General features: G+C 40.6%; 1 protein-coding gene across 1 annotated transcript in view; it reads right to left on the minus strand.

The window, feature by feature from the left end:
• Positions 1 to 23,639, minus strand: part of zfpm1 (zinc finger protein, FOG family member 1) — a 110,050-nt gene that overhangs the window by 36,478 nt on the left and 49,933 nt on the right. The window contains exon 3 of the mRNA XM_044356163.1: positions 17,783 to 17,920. Within this exon, the coding sequence (XP_044212098.1) occupies positions 17,783 to 17,920 (138 nt within the window). The remainder of the gene's footprint in view (positions 1 to 17,782; positions 17,921 to 23,639) is intronic.

Raw genomic sequence — 23,639 nt, forward strand, 5'->3', positions numbered from 1 at the left:
AGCCATGGATGACCTAAATGAGCCACTTTAGTTCAGAACCGTTTGGACTGAGATACAAGGATGGACTACAGATTTTGGCTTTGATGACACAAGATTGTGTTTTATTTAACATCTTTTAAACATATATTCTGTTCTGGTAATTAATGTGCACAAATTATCAATAAGAATGCGCAATAATTATCAAATAACTTTACCTGGTACTTAAAATGATGTAGATATCATAATAATAAATAGAGAATTAAATAATGAATAGTATAGTTGAAAGAGCAATCCACTGTGTTTGTAAAGCTGCATGAATTGATTTTTGGACACTGTTGGCAGAAGAACTCCAAATCCAGCTGGCTGACACACAGCCCTGATATAATATCATCTCATAAATTTGTTATGGTTGTGTTAGTTGCATCCTTTACACATCCAGCAGATACAGGAGAGCAGTGAGACTAGACCATACAGTTAATGTAAGACCATAAAAGTTGTGGGGTAATTCTCAGTTGGTTTGTCACTATGAGCGACCCCTATCACGTGACGCAATTCCATGTAAAAATATATATATATATAAATAAAAATTAAACTGAAATGAAATTAAGGGTTTCAGGGATATAAGTTTGGAAAGTCGTAAAATGTGTTCATCCCAATTACGGTTCCCATTTGTCTCCTGAACACATCTGAACCTTTACTAAGCATTAAATCACTAAACAATTAATTTTGTGTTGTCCTTGTTATCATGGTTACCATTGTTAAAGCAGAAATTGCTCGATTTACCACCTTTGTTGCTATTTTTTGCTTTTACATGTCAAGCTCTTGAAAAGTCTAAAATTTTGATTTATGAATTCTGCAGATACCTGTCTTTTTACATTAATGACCACTCACATCATTTATAATGTTGGCTGATAAAAGCCCTCAATCTAACAACAAGCAAGACCTGATTACGTTTCCTTTTCTCTGTCTTGTCTTTCTCTCCATGATCCTCCATGCAGCACCCCTGGGTCCCTGGAGTCCGGCAGGCTCGGCTCAGCGGCAGATAGACATTTCTGGGATAGGCATCTACTGCTCAGGACCACGCAATCATTTCCATTTTACCCTCTGTTGCACAGGCAAGATAAGACACCTGCGTAGCCCTGCTAATCAGATGAGCTTCAACAGAACTTTATCATTGACATTTACCACTGTTTACCCAACTAATTTCTCTTAACTGCACTGCTGAACTTTTATCTACAAAATACATACACCACCAGAAAAGAGCAAGAAGCAAACATGCAAATTCACAAATATGCGAAGAAAGATAAAATGAGGGAAAAAAAACTAAAAGCATTTTTTTCCGTTCAGAGGACGAAGGGGGTGAAAACAGAACAAGTGACAAGGCTACTGTTGATGAGATGAGCCCTCTCTCCCCCTCCCCCCTTCCGCCTCCTCCTCCTCCTCCTCCTCCCCCTCCTCCTCACTGAAGACAAACAAATGCAAAGAATACTGACATTCACATGCGAAAACTTCATTTTGGAGTTCAATCACCTGACTGGTCGTGGGCAGTTTCATTTATTGCTGATAAAAAAAAAGCACCTCTGTATGCTGGTGTGTGAGAAAGAGAGAGTCCGGCATAACCCAACCAGTCACAAGACAACATGCGTAGAAAACAGCACGCATCTAACACACTGGTATACAATCTTAAACCAGTTTGGTCAGTGTTAGTACTTTTTGTTACTGGGTTTGTAAAGAAGGTGGGTGATGCTATGACCTATTTGGGGTCCCACTAATGGCACAGCCCAAGAACAATGGTGTCAGTCTATCCAGTACCTTTGTCCAGAGAAAGATATCTCCACAGCTACTACAAGAGAATGAATCCTGTTGCTTTCACCCACACATTTCCTCTAGCACCAGGATTAAGTCTACATTATGTATAACTTAAATATCAAACTCTACTGTGCAGATTGCCATGACGTTTATTGAGCACATTCAGACTGGGGAGCAAATGGATGAACCCTTAAGATTTTGAACTCTTGATGAACTTCATTCTAGTGTCACCCCCCGGTCACAATGTTAGCTTCATACACAAGATATGATGTAACACAGTAGGCAGAGGGTCATGAAATTTGTTGAGTATGGTCCCAAGCTAATTAACACTTGATCATAATGGGCAATTGGCAAATGGCTCCCAGGCAAAAACAGCTGCCTCTATTAACCTCCGTTGATCCCACTCTACGTGCAAGGTGTACAGTTTGTGCCCAGATTTGCTATGTGGCAAATTTGATTAAACACGTTTATTTAGAAATAAGAAAAATACGATCATATATCTAACATAATGAAGGTCTTGAAGGCTGAACAGCCATTCACTCAGCCTGACATTGTGTCAACTGATATTTGACAAATCAGTAGAGGAGTCTCCATCCAACCAACGTCATTTCCAGTCAGAGCTGAGGTACAGTAATGGTTGCTAGCTTGCTAGCCATGTAGGAAGATGACATCCCCATTTTTAACACCACATAAAAATCTCTGATTGATCGACTTATTCTCCAGCCATTAGTAAAACCATCAATTGGCACAACACTAGACGTATTTGAACTGCTGAGAAAATGTGAGTGTTGATTCAGAAGTCTGGGACCAGTCTTGTTACCTGCTTGGTGATCCCACTTTGATCCAGTGATCTTTCTTTTTGTGTCATCCTCAGGGCAAATTTTGCCTTTTCAGACCTGCTACTGGAAAGAGTGGCCAAATAATAAGTATGTCGTTCCTTCCATCTAGCTCTTTGATACTGTGGAATGTAATGAACAATACAACCTCTGGCAAGGCTTCAAACTGTTAGCTTTGTTCCTTGGAAATTTTTTGGGTTAGGACTGAGTTTCTATTTGCAGAACATTTTCTTTGTCTGTTCAGCCATATGCAAATGATCACTGCTCATGCTAAAGTCATATTATGCAAATGAAGTTGGTATCTTCCAAAGTTAGTCTTTTTTGTACAAAATTAAAAATATGTTATTGTGTTTCTAGTGTGAAGCCTCATATTAGCTTCAGCATAACACTAGAATGGTTTTTTCTGGATTTTTGGCCTTCGCCATGGCCTAAATAGAGAAGGAATGACTACAGCAACTAATAACTCTCATGAAAGTATCATATTAAACTACAGTAGACTTTCTAAAACTATCCTGACAGTGTTATGAATTCCACAAATCTTACAACCAAGACAATGTCAAACACACCTATAGAAAGTATACTCTGTCTTTATATTTAAAAGAAAACAGTCGAAAAATGTGATTTGTGCATTATTCATGTGTAGGTTCAAAGCAAAACATCACCGATTGGAGTCACAACGAAGAAAAAGGAATTCTTGGGTGAAATTCTATTGTGAAACTGTGTGTTTAAGAGAGAACAAGAAAATGAAAGTCCATACAAACCTCACTGAGAGTGTGTGTGTGTGTGTGTGTGTGTGTGTGAGGGCACGTACTTTACGAGCACAGCCGCTCTCTTATTCACACTCCTACCTCCATCTCTCCCAGCCTTCCCTCTCTCCTCTGCTGTAGCCTGTCACAAATTGAAAGTGGAGACCTTCCAGAAACTAACCCTGATAATCACACATAAATTAATTAGAAAATGTTTCTTGACATTCTCTACGCACAGACGGGGAGAGGAAAAAAGACTGAGGCAAAGCCACAAAATTAATTGTACGGTATGTGACTCCGATAATTAATTCAATCATTAATTCATGTCTGCTTTAACAACTCCTTCTGGCTCCCGCGAAAAAGGACGTTTCAATCAGGCCGGTATCGGCAGCGCCGGCCGGGGAGGGAGACGTAGGAAAAGTTAAAGAGTGATAGACTTGCTCGACACACTCAGGGTCATTTAGAGGTTCACCAATTAAACAGACAAGACCAAGAAGAGAGCAGTGAGTGAAGCGAACAAACAGAGGGAACATGAGGGCGGCTGTTAAACATAAGATTCTTTTTTTCTGACTTTGTAGTCAGCCTTCATATCTAGAAAGAGTACACAAATACTGTACATTAAACATCTGGCTGTTTAATAGTAACCACTGAAGGGTAAAGGAAGCTTTGGCTTGGAAACTGAGAAGATTTGAGGATTTTTTTTTAAATATCTGTTCAGACCTCCAACATATATCTGGGTTTATATTGCTGCTGGATTCAATAAAGTGAACCAAAGAGGGCCTACTGTTCTGAATATGTGAAAGAATTAATTTCCAAACACTATCAGCTTCATCTAAAAACAATACAATTAAACAATACATATGAAGTATAAGACTGGTTATACCTTTATGGTTATTTTTCCTCCATAAAACTACTGTAACCCAAACGTCTCTCTTTTAATTGTGAGTTACAGGTCAGATTGTTATGTTGAAAAACCAAAATTAGATTCAAAGTTCTAAGGAGAGAAGTGTGGGGGGAAAAATACAAGTGAAATATTATAGTGCAGGCTGTTAGCAGTTGATCTCATAGCCAAAAGGGCAATAACACATTTGACAAAATAATTCAAGTTTTCTACCACTGCTTTACAGTAGATGCACCATGTCCCCTCAGACTTGGCCAACAAGTGATTCTTGTCTAATAAGGGAAGGAAACTGGTGAGGCAAAGATACTGTAGAGGGCAGAAAGAGAGAGAGAGACAGAACATGATAAGACAGATACTGTGAGGATGGGGGAAAATGAGCAGAAAGCAGAGAAATGTGTGCATGTGCTCCCCCCCCCCCCCCCATGCATCTATTCTTACAGGGTGCAAGCATCATCTCAAGGGCAAAGAAAATGAGCAAAACTTGAGTTTTTGTTGGTTGTCACTGCTAAAAAGGGGTCAGTGTAGGGTTAGGATTTGACTTCATGATTACGATTGGAATTAGGATTATAGCTTTAACATTTTTGAAATGTAAAACTATAAATAGTCTGATGACAGTAAAATGCACAGAACATGCTGTATGTTTTATGGTAAAGGAGGCCAAACAGATAAGAAGGGAGAGAGTTAGACCTTCGGTTTCATGACACATATGGCGGTGTCATATGTGCATGTGCAAAGGTGAGGCTAAATAAAAATGAAGACCTGGGTAGAGATCACTAACCTCACTACAACGGAACTTTATATGTAAAAGTCAGCCCACAACTGAGCTCCATCGGCCTCCAGACAAACTAATATTTACCTCCAGCTTCTGACAGGAGAGACGCTCAATCAGCTTCAAATAAGGAAACATGCCCAGCACTGCCTTAGTATCTCATTTTATAAAGCAGTTCATTTAACCAATTCTACACTGTATGGAGAAGAATAACAAGGCTATGATATACAATGTCATGAAGGTAGCAAAATATGTTTTATATTATTCAGCACGACTGCTTAAAAACAAAAATAGTGTTGGGGAGAAATGAGAAATGAAACAACCACTTTATAATTTCAGACCGGGTGTACATTCCTATAATATCTCTAAAGGGGATGTAGAACATTTCTGATGTGATATGTGTTTAGTACTTAAAGTTAAGAGTACACAAATACTGCTCACTAAACCATCTTGCTGTAATATGTTTGTTGAATGGTAACACTTGAAGGGTAAAGGAAGCTTTAACAAGGAAACTGAGAATAAATGATTCAGCCTCTTTTATTTCTGATCCCACTAACAACACTTATCTGGGTGTATATTCTCTGCTGTTGCATTAAATTAAGTGAACATAAGGGTGCTTGCCCTTTTTTTTTAACTCAACATATCAACATCTTTGTAAAAATGTCTACCATCAAGAGCTGCAACGATTAGTCGATTAGCTGCCAACTATTAAAATAATTACCAACTTTTTTGATAATCGATTGATCGCTTTGAGTCATTATTTAAGAAAAAATATCCAAATTCTCTGGTTCTTGTTTCTGAAATGTGAATATTTTCTGGTTTCTATGCCAATAAACTAATTATCTTTGTGGACTGTTGGTCAGGAAAAAAATCAAACCAAACAACTAATCGATTAATTAAGAAAATCATCAACAGATTAATCGATAATGAAAATAATCAATAGTTGCAGCGCTACTACCATCACTATGATGTTCAAAAATATTCCTGATACTTTTCAGCCATCAGTATTGCATTTATACCTCATGACTTTACTTTATCCACATTTATCTTAGTTTTAATTTATCATATCAGACTGTACAGTAACATACATTCTGTTGTAGCTACTGAACAGAGAGTCATATCAGGGTAAAGGGTTGGATGTAGGTAAAGGAGCACCCTGGCAAGTTCAATAAAAACACGTGCACAAGTGTGTTTTTCTGTGAGAGGAAGGTTATGTATGCACACATACATATATACACCACATCACTTGGTACAATCATCCACTCTTCCGTTCCCATCAAAAGACCTTACAATCTCAACACGGATCTCGTCCTGCCTCACCAATACCCTGGCATGGATGAAGGAACGCCACCTTCAGCTTAACCTCTTTAAGACTTAACTCCTTGTCATCCCAGCCAGTCCCTCTGTACAACAGATCAGTATCCAGCTCGAATCAGCCCAACTCATGCCCACAGAGTCTGCCCAAAACTTGGGTGTTACAACGATTAATGACTGACTAACCCTGGCCTCGATTGCCTGATCATGTTGATTTTCCCTGTTCAGAAGGTTTAGACCCTACCTGTCTGAGCATGCAGCACACTGGTACATGCTCTCATAATATCATGCATTGACTACTGCAACTCCTTACTGACAGGCTTCCCTGCATGTACGTTCAGACCTCTGCAGATGATCCAGAATGCGGCGGCGTGTCTGGTCTTCAACCAGCCCAAAACAGCACATCTCACTACACTGTTGATATCCCTCCACTGGATCCCAGATGCTGCCTGCATCAAATTCAAAACCCTGACACTCGCTTACAAAACAGCAACTAAAACAGCTCCCACCTACCTGAACTCCCTCATTCGGGTCTACACTCCCTCCTGCTCACTATGCTCTGCCAATGAAAGGTGCCTGGTACCATCACCACAAGGGCCCTAAGTCACTAGCTAGACTCTTCTCTTCTGTAGTTCCTCAGTGGTGGAACAAGTTACTAAACTCTGTTCGATCTGCAGAGTCCCTCTCAACCTTTAGGAAAAAGCTAAAGACCCAGCTCTTTTGCGTACTCCTCTATACCCGATGAACTTGTAAAAAAAAAATATTATTAGTGTCTATGCTCTCTATGCACTGCCTGTTGGCACCTATGTCCTATAGGACCTGAACTTAGCTTTATGGCACTTACTTGCGTTGTTCTCTCCTGACTAGATCCTTGCTTGTGTTGTATTAACTCTCATGTGTATGTTAGTTTAGATAAAAGCATCTGCCAAATGAAACTGTAACATTGTAAGATATACAGGATGTGGTGTGGTGGCTGCAGGAGAAGCCAGGAATCTGATGGGCTGGTAATCAGATGCCAGTGTCCTGTTCTGCCACCAGTGCTAGGTCTGCCATGGGGTGTATGGGAGCTGCTGGGCTGATAGCAGCTGGACAGCATGGAGAAATGTCCCTTTAGATTAGAGCCCTGCGCCTATCAATCATCAGGGATGGAGTAGGGCAGTGACACATCACAGACAGGCTGGAGAGAGGAGATGTGTGACAGTGTGTGTGTCAGTCAGAATATGTGGTGTAGATCAGGAGTGGGAGATGGAGGCAGAGGGCGATACTGGCTTTGAGTGCTCCTCATGAGTTCCTGCCACTAAGTTTATAAGTAAACTTTTCACTGCATACATGTTCTCCTGTTCGTTAGTACTGAAAAAATTGAGTTGTTTTAGGTTGCTGTAATTATATATTTGTTACTATGTGCTGCAGTGGAGGTGACCAAAGGCACAAAAGTGGATGAATTTATTCATGAGACTAAAATATGCCAAATAATAAACAAAACATAGAAGCATTTACTGTTTAACAGTTTTATTTTAGCACTGCATCATGTAAACCATTATACACAAACACCATAAAGTCTTATTTTTTCAAATAGAAGTTTTGTAATAACACAGGGTAATTGGTTATGTGCGTGTCCATTGCTTTGTTATTGTCATGATGCCACTAAGAAGAGCTCATCACAACAACCTCATGCCAGATATATTACTTCTTTAAATGTTACACCCTCATTAAAGACAGATTACTAAAGTGTAAGTAGTTAGAATAACAGCTGCAGTTAAGATCCCAGTGGGCAGCCCTAAAAATATGATATGATAGAATGCTACTGTATCATGACGCATTGTATAATAAAAAGTGATATACTATATTTACATGTTATTATATTCCTCCGCATACTTACTGAGCCAACAGCTCTACACCTGCTGTGGAGAAAACTGCTAGGGGCTAATAGTTGTATGTTATCTTTCACATCAGCTACTGCACTTTGCTAAATTAGCCTTCTGGCTAGTTAACTAGCTAACAAAGCCATAAACTACTGCTGAACTGAAGCAGGAATGAGGACCAAAGGAACAAGTGCTAAAAAAAAAGAAGAAATATTTTATTTCTGTATCAAAGTTTTACTTTTTACAACAATGTTCTCCAGAACTTTTTTTCTAATTGGGCTTCCACTGCTACCAGATCAACTACAATTAAAGGAACAGTTTGACATTTTGGGAATTTGCTTTCTTGCCAAGAGTGAGAAGAGAAGACTCCACTCTCAAGTATGTGGAGTCTCTGCTGGTCACTTGGCAACCTCACGGTGATGACAAAGTCACTGCATCCGGACACAAAATACTCCAGTATGTAAACCCCTGTTAAACCCCAACTTCTTGTTCTTACACTTGAGTTTTTGTTTGGATTACTCAAATGACATTTCACATGTTAACTAGTGAGCTTTAGAGATGCTGGTTAGTGGAACTGGTTTTAGTTTCACAGAGCCAGGCTAGCCATTTCCTCCTGATTCTAGTCTTAATGCTAAGCTAAGCTAACTGTGTGCTGGCTGTAGCTTCATATGGCTGTGTATGACCCACATACAACACTGTTCCTGTACTGTGTGTTGATGGGACAAAAACAGGCCTCCACAAAGTCCCTTCAAACTGCAGTCTACTCTGAGGTGTCTGAACCCCGCTGACAAGACAAGCCCTCTGGACACACGACAACCAATCATCATCCCACAGCGTTTTGATTGATGGGTGGAATTGACAGGGAGCTTGCAGGGACACATTCTCCTGAGAGACATGGGAGTCTGCTGGCTGGAGATATGGAGGAAGGTTACAGAAGAGACAGAAGTGAGAGTACAGTATGCCCATGTGTGTGAGAGATGGATGGATGTGGGTCAGCTCTGTATATTTGGCAATGAGAGGTTAGATGTGGCCAATATTACCTATTTCGTATTGTTATCCAATATTAGCTACTGGGCAGTCCAATTCCTTACCTTCCCACCTTCAATTGGTCTCATTCCTTAGTCCTCCATCTCATCCTCCTTCACTCTCAAAGCCTGTATCTGATTGTATCGCTGATCCAGTCTGGGTTAATTTTACTGTTTGCATCAGGTATTTTTACTGACATTTCAAGTGCAATTTTGATTTACCTCCAAATAACGTGGTTTAGATAATCTGGATAAACAGCTGTCTGATCACCTGACATTGTTGTAGTGATGTTACCATGATCCCAGATTTCAGTTATTACTTATTACTGGTGAGTACAATATTTTTATTACAGATTTAAATGATGGCCAGAATTCTGAAAATAAAACCTGTTTTTATATTGAAATGATCCTTCAAGGAGAGCATTGAAAAGTGTTTAAACTACACTGAACTCAAAGCTGTGATGCTTTGAGTACCTTAGTCCACAGAGCCAACATGATGGCCTCACTGTCATTTCTTCATATTATATCTTCCTCATCCTTCTATATCTTAACCTTACCCACTTCCCATCCCTCACCTCTAATTTCACTATCTGAATTGCACCTCTTAAAATCTCTCACCCCTCATCTCTCTCTCTCATTGATCCTTAAACCTTCACCCCTCTTTCACCCTTCATTAGTTATCTCTGTACCGCAAACTCAATATTCTTTATTCCATGCCGCTTCTCTCAGTCTCACATTCTTCTTACCTGTCTCTCATGCCGTCTTCTGCCTCTCCTCCTTACAACCTCTCTTCACTTCACTACACTTCATCGCTCTATCCAAAGTTCACCCCCTTTAACCTCGGCCAGTCTGAGAGATAACATCTCTTCTCAACGCTAGGAGTTAACTGTCTATGCTCCTGGTCTACCAGATAACAGATAACACACATAAAACGTAACACACACACACAGAGATATTTAACCTTAAACACTGCAAACGTGTCAGGAAAACACAAACTTTATCAAAAAGTGAGTAGATAAATATTCCAGGTTTCACTGAAAGTGCAAAAATCTGATACCTATGATGTTAAAAGTGTATGTTTGTTAGCCAAGAGAAGAAGAAATGCTGTTGTCCTGTTTCCCTGGGAAGAACAACAGAGCATATTAGGTTTAGGAGTTTCTGGATGAATATTGCCACAAAGAAATGAGCGAACCAGCAGCAGTGCAGAAAACTGGAATCCTTTACACAAACATCTTATCCTTCAAACGCTGCACTCAGCCATCCAAGACTAGATGGAGAGAAACAAAAGGTCTTATCACATGTGGACAAAGTGATGAGGGTGCACCTTGTGCTGTTCATGGTGATTTCAAACGGGGGGGGTGGGGAAAGTTGCTGTGCACAGTATGCAAATGTGACACCGCCAACATCTTCCTTCCCTCACCCCAAATAAATTAGACTCTCTGCAGTGATAATTACGCATATAGTGTGCCTTCATGCTCCATTATAATTAACTACTGTATGATAACCCAACACCCACCCACTACATACACACACACACACACACACACACACACACACACACACACACACAGTGCCTGGTAAATAATAATAACCATTATTACGCCTGCCATTATAATGCTTTATTGGAGGTAATTTAAATTACTCTGTTGGGGAGGATAAGGAGTACGGAGTGCTGGGCAAGCAGGAAAACACTCTCCTCGCTTGGCTGCCTTCTCGGGGCCACTGGAGTAGACAAGTTGTCAGAGGGTGTGAGTGGACAGCCGGAAGAGGGCCTTCATTGTCATCCATGTCACACACACACACACACACCAGCTATTCTTCATTGAGGAGGAATTCAGCCAGGTGCTCCACTACTACCCATCTACCTCTTGTAGATGTATTTCCCAAAAGAACTGCAGAAACAACAGAGTAGCTCCCTGAACTCAAAACAAATCAGTTACAAAAACTGAAAATGATTGATTCATTGATTGATAGATTAACAGAAAATTAATCGATAACTATTTTGATAAACCATTAGTTGTTTAAATCATTTTTAAAACAAAATTACCCAGCATCCCCTAATTCCAGCTTATTGTCTGCTTTTCTTCGTCTTATGTGACAGTAAGAGTTGTATATCTTTAGGTTTTGGTGTGTTGATCCAACATTTGAACACCTGGACCTTTAGGAAACTCTGATGGTAATTTATCACTATTTCCTGATATTTCATAGATCAAACGGCTGATCAATGAACAGAGGAATAATCAGCAGATTACTGAATGATACTAAATAATTGTCCACTGCAGCTCTCTGAGATAGGTTGTTTAATCGTTTGACAAAGTGGTAATAAATGAAACCTGACAACAGGGATACAACACTTCAGAAAAAGCTTCAGTGAGCTTATGTTTATGGAAATCATAAAGTGCACAAAGATTCATAACCTGGTGTTAAGTGTAGGGCTGCTGATTATTTACAGTATTTGTCTATCTATATAATGTCAAAAAAAAAAAAGTGAAAAAATGTTCTAGATCATTTCTTGATGTCCAGGTTGGTTGAAATTGCTTGTTTTTTTCTGTCTGACTGTGTAAAATCTAAAAATGATACATTTATTCTCACATTAGACAAAGGAGCAAATCCTCACACCTGAAAAGAAGCTGGAACTGAGGAATTCTGGGTATTTTTTTGTTGAAAAATGACTTTATAAGCTATAACATCAAATGGTTTTTTATTTGATTATAAAACTAGTTGTTTATTATGAGCACAAGACTCTCAAAGCCCAATCACTTTTACACTGAACTCAGCATGATGATGACGTTTGTTTAACAAAGGGAGGAAACTAGCCAACAAATATGACTCCCTTTTACAGGACGATGCATGGTCACCCTAGGGTGTATGTGCTGTCCTGTCATGATGCTACCAAGATGATAACGCCCTCACACACTCTTCTCTATCATTAAGCATCCCGATCAGGAGCTCCAAACACCCATTGGACCTGATGGGATGTAATGTAGACTTGTCTTTTATCTCATTAGATAAAATCCATACTCATGAACTGCTGGATGTTTCAGTTATTTTGTCCATCACTTTTAAAATTGAAATGGATATAAAACACTTTCTCTGTTTAGTTATAGATTCTCTTTGGCCACTGACAATGGATTTATAAGGAGAGAATGTGTGGGGACCGCCAGCCAGCCAGCTAGCAAATGACAAGGGATTACTGTGACACCCATTTGCATATCAAGAATTTTAAGCAGCGAGGGAGAAAATATCGAACCCTCCAGCCTGCAAGGTCATTCAAAAGATAGTTTCTTTTTTCTTCTCTTCATAATTTATTTTGCATATCATGCAGTATGGACACACTGTAGATTAAAAAAGACGGCTTTAGCATATCATGCCATCCCTGATAGGGACCGGCTCCCACCTAGACTTCTCCTAGACTCCATGCCACCACCACACCCTCATCAAACTGACTGGACACACACACACACACACACACACACACACACAGAGACAGAGAGAGAGAGAGAGAGAGAGAGAGACTTGATTGTTTTAAAACCAAGTACACATCGGAGAAAAGAAACTGAAAATTGCTGAAGCCTCTAATCCATTCCAAGTTTATCATCTCTTTAATTTTAATGTTTTTTTCATATCAATGGAAGCCACAAAGCCAACATTTTGATAGCTGCTGTTGGCAGAAAATGGTAAAAAAAAAAAAAAAAAAAAAAAAAAAAACAGGAGAAAAACACCAAAAGGACTGCCTTGACTATCATCTATGACTAAGGAATTTATTCAGATTGACATATAAACAACTCATTACACACTGAGGAGACAATGTCAAATATGTCGATTGAAAAATGTTGTCCAGTAATGAATTGTATTATCTTTAAGCAAGAAGAAAAACACTGAGCGAGAGGATGAATTAAAAATGTTCTGTTGTTGTTTTCTCTGTTGTATGTTAATATCAGTCTGTCTGAACAGTAATAATGACTGCCACAAAGAATTATTTGAATAAATTATTTGAATAAATTAAGAGATTATCATCATAAGCTTAGAACAGAAAGGGACATTTTCCTATCTAGGAATTATTGTATTTCAACTAAATGAAATCAGGGGTTTTTTTTTTTTACCTTTGAAATTTTTAATTTATGCATTTATAATACAGTCTGTCAGGTCAGCCTTAGGACCTCAGCGCCTTAAGACATGACAGAGACTGTCACATATTTACACAAACAACTAGAGAAGGGTTCCAGATAGATGGCTGGAAAGAGGTGAACACTAGAAAAAGGCATTGTGACTGTCTGTGCTAGTGAAGCACACAAAAAAAAAAGACATGGAAAGGAAGGAAATGGAGACAAGGTATAGAAGTAAGCTGAAAAAGAGAAGAGGAGATTGTAAATGTGGACAACGTGGAGAGGTGAGTAACACTATGAGCTTCTCTCTGTTCTCTCTTGGAGGCACACAAGAGTTTCTACAGTCTTACAGGAACACTGATTATGTCACCGAAACTTCTGTAAAAGGGTAAAAGGAAGGAAAAGACACACCCATCATAAATCTAATTTATCATTGTGTTGCATTGTGTGTCAAGTCAGTGAACCCGAGGCTATAGCAAAGTCTATATATCTACTAAAAGGATGCTCAATTAGTTTCACATGCAGTGGAACATTAAGCTGGGCAGACACTGTGTTTTTATTCATCTCGAACAATGTGTTCACTCACTCTAGACATTTTCATCTTTCTACACGGCATTTCTGTGCTCACACTATATGGAACTATTGACTGGTCGTGACGTGGGAGCTCACACCGGATGTGAACGTGGAACCTCCTATAGATTTTGTCCAGAGACAATTCCAATAAAGTTTATTTAAACAAATTCAACTTTACACAATCTCAAAAAATGTAAGAATGGCAGTGTTACTATTAATGGAAAGCAAGGAGAAAAATAAAAAAATATATGAGGCTGCAGATGTCTGGAAGATGCAGACAATATGGTCTTTCTGTCTACAGACTACAGTAGCCACGACATGTAAATACTCTACTGCTCCAATAGTGTTAAACAAACTCACTACAGTTTAACACAGATCTTTTGACAGCAGCCATGTGACCCTCTCCCCAAGAAAATCATCAACAACCAAAGTCCAAAAATTAGTCTGAGGAGACAAATTCAGTGTTGAATCACACTTAATCAACACAGTGTCTTCCTGACTTTAAGGTGCTCTTGAAGATCAAAAACCTGTTCACACAAGAAAAGAAAAGATTCTTCAGGCACTCTTTGACATTTCAAACTGTTTTGTTCGACTAAATAAAGGCTTTTCATAACCCGTTTCACCTTGATCTGCCCAAGAGTGCCTGAAAACATGTTCTTCTTGTTACCATCTACTATCATCATCTATCAAAAATCCCCAAAGCTGCTGTTATTTAACGCTTATTTTTATGATTGATTAATCTGACGATTATCTTTATCGATTTAATGATCATTCTAGAAAGATTGGAAAATAGTTAAAAATGGAGATCACAAGTTGTCAGAACCCAAAGTGACTGAAGTTGCTCATTTTATCTGAGTAACAGTCCAAATTCCAAAGATCTGTGATGATATAAAACAGAAAAATAGCAAATCCTCACACCTGAACAGCTGGTTGGTTAAAATGTTTGTAGGTCAAGTAATAGGTTAACCAGCTAGCTAATAAGCACTACTGTTGCTGACATACCAGGGATGATTGTACTAAATGTGAAGATGTGTTTCAGTGAGGTAAGGATGTAAGTTGCAGATTTGATTCCATCATAAACACATAATACACAAAAACAAACTATAAACAGCATGTGAAACAAACAAGGTGTTGTATGTTATATGTTGTAGTGACACTACTGGACCACTGACATCACTGGCCTCAAAACGACCAAACTGAAAAACCCCCCCATAAGATTAAAAGCTAAGAAATTCTGGTCCCGGAAGCGAGTGTCTAAAATCAACAACAGTGAGAAACGAGTAGAATGCCAACTCTCCCAGAGGAGATAAAAGCCTGTTTATTTCCATACTTTCTCTCTCATCTGTTTATGGGAAATGTCTGATACATGTTGAACATTTTGTGTGAACAAGAGCACATTAACCAGTGACTCCAGTCTCCACTATGACACGCCGGACGGGGAGGAAATGAAAAGAAGAAACAATGAAAAAGATGGGGGTGAAAAAGAGGGAGATGTATGTTGTTGAGGAGGGGGGGAGAAGGAAAGGAGGGGAGGCGGGAGTGGGGCTGTTAGTGGGGTTGTTAGCGGTGATGGAGAGACCAGAGGAGGAGAAGGTGGATGGATGGAGGAAGGGAGGGAGGGAGGGAGGGAAGGAGGGAGGGAGAGAGGGGAGGTGGAAGAGGGAGGGAGGGGGGGGCTTGACGATAAGAGAAAAATTCAGACCGGTCAAAGTTTCCTTTTTGCCAATCGTGCTCCTGATAAAGACAGCGCCTGCTCCGGAGCTGATAGAGGGGCTATCTCTCTCCCTTACTCTCTCTCCCCCCCCCCTCCCTCCCTCACTCCCCCCTTCCATCCCTCCCCCTCGCTCACCCGCCAGTTAGTTTGTGAGGAGGAGAGGAAGAGAGAGAAAAAAAAAAAAAAAAGCGAAGGGCCCTATCAGTGCAGCATCATGGTGCTACCATCAACCAGCCACCGCGCAGCAATTAATATCGCTCCAATTACTGTTAAAGGGACAAGGCTGGGACAGGACGATAATGAACACATCCTCTCTTCCCCACCAGAGGAATTAAAATACACGTGCACACACGTAAACACTCGCCGACACACACACACGCTCCGCGCCGTGTAGACGCACGTGCACAGACGTACATAAAACGTGCGCAGCTTGAAAAGGAAATAATGCCAGATAGTGCGGTAATCTTCTTGCATTGTTTAACTCATTGAAGACAACAGACAGAGAGAAATAAATAACCAAACAAACCTTGATAAGAGAGGAAATAAATAATAAAATTATGGCGATTTACTTGTTATCTCCTCTTAGCCGCGTGGTGTGTGTGTGTGTGTGTGTTTTTTTTTCTTACGAGTTGAATAAATTTCCCCTGGCCCTGTCACATTCACATCTCCTACGGGGGGGGACAACACCACGGACCCAGAAAGACACTTGGAAGAGGCAACATGTACGCTAACAAGACGGAGGAACATCTCACACACACACACACACACACACAGCATATAGAGCTGCTAGGGTCCTCTTGAGTGCATGTTACAGTGAGAGCTGAAATGATGGTATGCTGGTTGGAGTATAGACGGCACACAGTTTGCATGGAACACCAACATTTAGTGCTCTTTGTCTAGTGATGTTATATATAACGGTGTGGAGGTTGGGGTGGGGGGGTGCAGCAGCAGACTTCTTCCTCACACATCATCACCTGACTGAACCGTTTCCGATTAGTTACGGAGGAGAGAAGGTTATTGATCAATCTCTGTCATCCTAACACATTTGTCTCTTGTTCGGTTTTACTGTAGCTAGTAAGTGACTACATTTCTCACTGATTATGCTCTTCGCTGTGTGATGTAGCACCTCTGTTCTTGCTGGTGGTTAATGTTATACTTTACAAAAAAGTGTAATGGCATTTATTTCAGGTGAGAGAAACTTTGAAAGACAAAGTATGGGAGATTTGACTTAAGCTTAAGTTCATTCTTTAATAAGAGGATGAGACTGGCTATATTCTGTTTTTTTTTTTTCTTTTCCCTAAACTAACACTGTCTCTCAATACTTTCTCCCACCCTGTATGTGAGCTCCAAGCCCATTGATTCCTACTGGTAAGGTGTATATTTTCATACATTCATTTCCTAAAACAGCTGGTCGCTGTAGTTTTTAACAAACATGACTAAATGAGGAGGAAATTTGTTCTATAAATTTGACTATTTTCCACAGTGGAAGAATACATATTTGGTGTTCCAGTGAGTGTGTCTGGCAGCAGGGCAGTGTGTGTGGGATTGAATCAAAATAAACTACAGTGTGTGTGTGTCCATGGTAATGAAGAACATGTCACCCGGTGCAACAGTGTGACTCACTGATGTGCTTTTATGCATTTTTTGGACAATAATGGAGCTCTATGACACAGAGGAATAAGATATCAGACAGCACTTAGTAGATCATTTCATTGTTGGTTTTGGTCTTAATATGGTAGTTGTTGACAATAAAAAAATATAAAATATTATCAGATTTAACCTTTAAGATGAAACGAGTTTAATAAAGCAAGAAGTAAATGTGAAGAAAATCTTTAAAAGCTTTAACAAAATAAAGTAAAATGTTAATATCCCGACCAAAGAAGGCCTGTTATGTGAGTACTGTGTTACATCTTCAGTCCCCTCAAGTATGTAAACAACACCGGAATCAACTTTGAGTGAAAGAGAAAATTTGTGCAGTAGTTCAAAAATAATCAGACAAATAACACTTTCAATATGAATATTAGTCATGCCGTTTCAAATACTGTGAAAGTTTGGTTTCTGTTTGTTTGACATTGAACTTGAATATCTGGTCATCAGTGTTATGAAAACTACACTGATGACATGTTTACTGGCTGCATATGTACTAACCTGGACCCCTCCACTGTAACACGTCCTCCTCTTCCTCCCCGTCTTCCTCCTCCTCCCCACCGCTGTGAGTCGGCCCTTGCTCCTCCCCGTCCTCGTCTTCGTCATCGGGGCCTCCTCGAAAGTCTTGCGTACTGGGCTCTGGACACACAAAACAAAACACACACACACACACACAGTCACGTTTAAATCGTCGTAGTCGAACGACTGTCGAGTCAACCTGAAACTTTAATATCGGCCTTCGAAGCTTCGCATCGGTGTTTGTCTGCGTGCCTGTGTCTGGGGCAGTGGCTGTTCCTGTCTGTTGATCAAAGGCAGCGGTGAAATGACTCCCCCGAGCTGCGTAACACAACACCTCGCCACGCAGAGACGGACCCTTTGATTCTCTCTGCAACTCTGGAGAATCAAAGACTCATCAGAGACGACGTCTTTACTCTCTCTGCCTTCACTTCTTTTTTTTTTTTTTTAAAGTTTTGTTTTTGCTCTCTCCACCTGTCTTCCACTGCTTTTTCATTCTCTCTTCATCAACGCCCACCATCCTCCCCACCCCCCCTTCTCTCCTCCCCTCCACTGAATGTAGGGAGGTCTCATCACTCTATCTGTGCATCTCCTCCTCCCCTCGGCCTGTCACCTTCAGCAGAGACTGAGGCTGCCTGTGTTCCCTCTAATCAGCATTGATATCCCCGCCATTGATCAAGCTGATTACACAGCCTCCTGCTCGCTGATCAAAGACATCCCTGTGTGTGTGTGTGTCTGCACGTGGCCGGACCTGTGTGTGTGTGTGTGTGTGTGTGTGTGCTTCGATCCTGTGTATACGTTCATCCATGCATGCATACGATATGTGAACCCTGAACTTTGCCTGTGCAGCTGTTATCAGCGGGTTCATCACAGTGCAGTGTCCCTCTCTATTAGCGGGACTCATGATTAGTTAGATTAGATTAATAGTTACATCACGGCACCTCAGGCTATCTGAGCTGAAGATCTCTCTCTTCTTGTTCTCTGAGTCTTGCATCATCAACGGGCCAAGGGTTAGGGTGACTCAAAAGCTGACTGCATGGAGCTGGATCACAAACATCTCACTATTAATCTTAATAATATTTAGTGAATTCATCTTACTAATAATTCTCACTGCAGTTGTGGCAAAATTTAACAACTAAGACAGGCGTTTCAGTTGATGGGTAAGGGAACTTTTTAAGGATCTCAAAGGCTGCTCCTGATAACAATGACTTTCCCTTCTTGTTGCAAATAAATGATTGGTTGGTCTTGTGTTGGAGGATACAAAAGGAAAGCACAAACGCTGTAAAGTGCATCCACCAAATGTCACACCGTATAGCCTATCAGGTGATTAATCACTTCACTTTAATGGCCATATGATGAGAGTCTGTGGAATTTGTTTTTGTTACAGCGGGGTAACTTAGTTCATAGTTCTAAGCAGCATTACAAAGACAGACATCATACATGGACAAATATGACACAAGATATCAGACATGCAGGAAGCACATGTCCAGACAGATAAGTTCTTAAACTTAAGTTTGTACTAAAGATTCAAGAGAATTTCTAGCATTCATCAAAGTCCTCGCTTTTAGTTTTCTGAGATATGAACAAAATATGCAATTTTCAGCATCTCACTTCCTTTCCAAGCATTTCCGCTTATTCTTTATATTTTATACATCTCCTCTGATGTGACTGCTGACACTGATACATTTGTCATGTTTTTGTTTGCTGACAGCTGGGCTTGAAAGTCCGTAGTGTGAAATTCACGTTTTTGGGAACATTTTTGGGAATAAAAGTTGACACAAACGGAGAAGAACAGGTTGGATGTTTTAGGAGGATGAATCATGCTAATGATCGAATGTCATGAATCTCATCATAAACAGGTGACATTCATCACACTTGTGCAGTTAAGAGAGTTTGTTGTATCAGACTTGGAACAAAAGCCAGAGACTTTTAGGATAAGAATATGTCCATATTGGATAGATGTAAAAATGAGTAATACATAGTGAGGATGATTCATACGTGTCTTGAAATCCTAATCTACTGCTCACTATTAAGTAAACTATTGAGTTGTAATTTTGCAGAGAATGGTGAATGAATGAATGAACATCATTCTACTTTGAAAATAGTGTTGAACACATATTACCAGAGAATTTTGCATTAAATATGCAAAATGTGTCATCGCCTTAAATTGATAGATCCATATAATATTGTCTTTAACCAACACAAAGCAACTTACCTGTAGCTGCACAGTGCAGATGTTAACTAAACTACCTCCAGACATGTTTTAAAACATAGACAAATACACTGTCTGATATGGTCTTTCCACAAAAAAGTTCATTTAACTAGTTAAAAATTCTTAAATTGATTCTTAAAATGGCATCAAAATCAAAAGTTTTCCTGCTGGACACTTCACTGTAAAGTCTATTCTCAGTGTTTGTGCACTGGAGGCTTCAAGTTTACACATCACACTTGTGTTAAATTGAATACTGGACCAGGATTGGCCCCAAACTAGTTGTGATGTCACAAATCATGCTTGTAGGTACACTGATTTAAGGTGAGCGCTTCAGCTGATGAACGTGGAAACAAACTCTGCAAATACGTCACTGTGCACAGAGAACATCGTCCGACTGGAGGAAGAAGAAGAAAAGGAGGTTTGAGTGGAGGACTTTTAAGTATTTAACATCAGAGCTTGTTATAATTTAATAAAAATACTGTTTGTATCAAAAGGTTTGATAGAAAACTTTTTTGACACTGATGTAAAATGTAGTGATAAGAACACATACATGTCAGTCAAACCTGACTTTAGAAATTGTAATTTCTGCTTATATTAATTTAGTGATCAAGTCAAGTATGAGATCAAGTCGCTGGAGGAAATATGAGTATCATATCTGCTGTGAGAATGCACAGGGTTATAAAAGTCATTATCTTTATAACACCCTAAATTCAAAATGCAATTACTTCACTTTCTCTTCCCGTCTTTTCTGTCCTTTATCCAAAACCCCTCCCCTCCACCTCCTAACTTCTGCCCTTCTCTCCACACTTCCTCCTCCCTCGCTCTGTCCTTCCTCCCTCGCTCCGTCCTCTCTTGTCCTGTTTTGTTCACTCCCCCCCCCCCCCCCCCCCCCCCCCCCCCCCACTCTTCCCCGAATCCCGCCCCGTCTTCAGCCTCCACCCCGATAACACCTCAGCTGTCTGCACAAAGGCCGTGTTTACCCTTGCATTCCCGCTCCGATAAACAGCGATAGAGCCCGATCGATACCGGCCATAAACGCCCCACGACCACGTGACGCCCTCACACTCCGCCGTTATTAATGTAACAGCTGAGAGATTGGATCTGCATCGTCAAATAAATCAAAACACACACACACACACACAAAAAGAGAGAGAGAAGCAGATGCACACATACACACACACCATCCATCTTCACATCACGTCCACCTTTCAACCTCCTCCGCACGCAAACACTCATACATGGCGACATACTGTACACACAGTAAAGCAAGCAAACCCCCACTCCCCCCACACACACACATATACACACACATACACACACCTCCCCCCTGCCTAAACAGTGCCATTATTTTCAGCTATAAATCACATTGAATGGCACATTGATTTTATCCTGCAGGGGCTGAAGCGAGGGAGGGGAGCTGGAGACACAGTTATTGCGTTTAATATTATCAATATTATCTCCCATATCATCTCAGACAGGGAGGCAGGTATCAGGAGGAGTCGACAGACACTTTTCTGCCAAACTCCCCTCCCCTCCTTCTCGCCCTCTCTCTCTCCCCCCCCGCCCCCCCTCTCTCTCTTCCCTCCCCCCCTTCACCACCTCCTCCCGTATAGTGAGACAGTCTCCATCAATCTGATAAGCTGAACTTCCCCTGTCACACCTGCAGGGCAAAGTCACCCAACAATCTCTCCTCCAAACTTCTACACATTTCTCTTTTGCTTCTTTTCTGACTTTAATTCGGCGTCTTGTCTTTTGTATCTTTCCTTTACATATGTGCTCATGCAGTCTCCATGTTGATCCGACGGTGATCTGTCTACACCGGCAGCGGTGTAGAGAGAATGCACGCAGCAGCCGCAGTCATGAGTTCTACGCTGGATCCGTTCAGCCACAGTAGTCAAACCTTGCAGCCTGATACACTGTTAATGTGCTGCAGCATATAAACCTGAAGTAAGAGCATTAGAAAGGGCCATGGCATGCAACAGGGGTCCCCAAGGTGGATTGGAGCCAGGGATGTTGTGGTTATGTGGCATGTGTTGTAATCATTCTGTAATCATCCTTTAGTGATAATGGTAGATGTAATAAACGTGGTATATTGAGTTAGAAGTGGAAAGCACAGTCATTAGCTTCTGTGCAGGTGTCAAAAAAAAAAAAAAAAAAAAAAAAAAACATGATCTGCCACGACTACTAGGCCTGAACTTCTCTAATAGTTCTGAACATTTATTTTCACTCCCATTTTATGTGGATGCTCAATGAGACACACACAACTTTTGATATCATATATGCATTTTTTACTATTTCAAGCCAAATTTCCAGAGGCTTTAACCCAAAAAAAAAAAAAAAAAAAAAAAAAAAAATTGGCCCAAATGAGGGCACGACAATTAGAGGTCAAAATGAGGTAACATACTGACTAATCAGGCAAGAAGTGGATTTTATCAGGTTTCCTGTGATGTAGAAGTATGATTGCCTTGTTATGAAAAAAGGAACTTCACTTCTTTCGACGGATTGCTGCAACTGTAGAGCGATTCTGAGAAGAGAGAAGAAGAAAAAAAAAGAAAAAAACTCACCACAACAGAGACAGACGTACTGAACGCATGCTGAAGTCTTCCTCAATAAAGTTCAGTGTGTGTGTGTGTGTGTGTGTGTATGTGTGTGTGTCGCTCCCATTGTATCAGCATTAATAAAGTGGCTCTCTGTGTCAGGTTGAGGAGGGGGGTGTTATAGAGAGAACACAGTGCTTGGTCCTGTTACTGGTAGAATGTGTTTTTCTTGCTAAAGTTATCGAGGGCAGTTATCGCCAGCGTGTGTGTGTGTGTGTGTGTGTGTGTGTGTGTGTCTCTCTCTCTCTCTCTCTCTCTCTCTCTCTTCCAGATGGTGGATAAGAGGCCTTGCCTTTATTAGCCAGCGCTGGCCAGATAAAGACCTGGTATTGATCCCAGGTTGAAAGAGCAGGTTCGTCAAACATGGCTGATTTACAGAGAACTGATAATGGCAGCGCCGGGCAACCGAGGAACCCCAGAGAAGAGAGAGAGAGAGGAGTAAATCAACAGTGTGATGGGGAGGGGTGTGTGTGTTTGTGTGTTGGGAGAAGGAGGGGGGAGGGAGGGAGGGAGGGAGGGTGCAAAAGGCTAAAACACATACACACGAAAAAAAAAAAAGAAACAAAGACTCCAGGTGAGTTTGCTATCGACAGACAAACTTGCGCAGTATGCCTGAGCTCTCTCATCATCTTCTTCTTCTTCTTATACAGTCTAATACACACATAACCGACCCCTCACCTCACACACACACACACACACACACACACACACACACACCTCTAGCTAATCTCTAATCTCGTCTCGATTAGCACCTGACAGAATTTCCATGGGTTTATCAAACCAAGCCAACCAACAGACGCTTATCACTTCCAGCCCCAAAAATTTCACAAGAGCAGGAATTTTTGAGATTAAAAAAACACAGCTAGTGAAATCTTGAATAAGTGAAAAGAATATGACTGAAAACTCTGTTATCACGCGGTACAAGGGGGGGGGGGGGGAGGCTCGGGATAAGAGGTGCACGAGGGGGCAGATTCACCGGAGCCAAGATTGAAGCCACAGAAATTTTTTTTTTTTTTATTCGTTTAGACACAAT

This window comes from Thunnus albacares, chromosome 7 (assembly GCF_914725855.1).
Source record: "Thunnus albacares chromosome 7, fThuAlb1.1, whole genome shotgun sequence".
Classification (NCBI taxonomy): Eukaryota; Metazoa; Chordata; class Actinopteri; order Scombriformes; family Scombridae; genus Thunnus; species Thunnus albacares.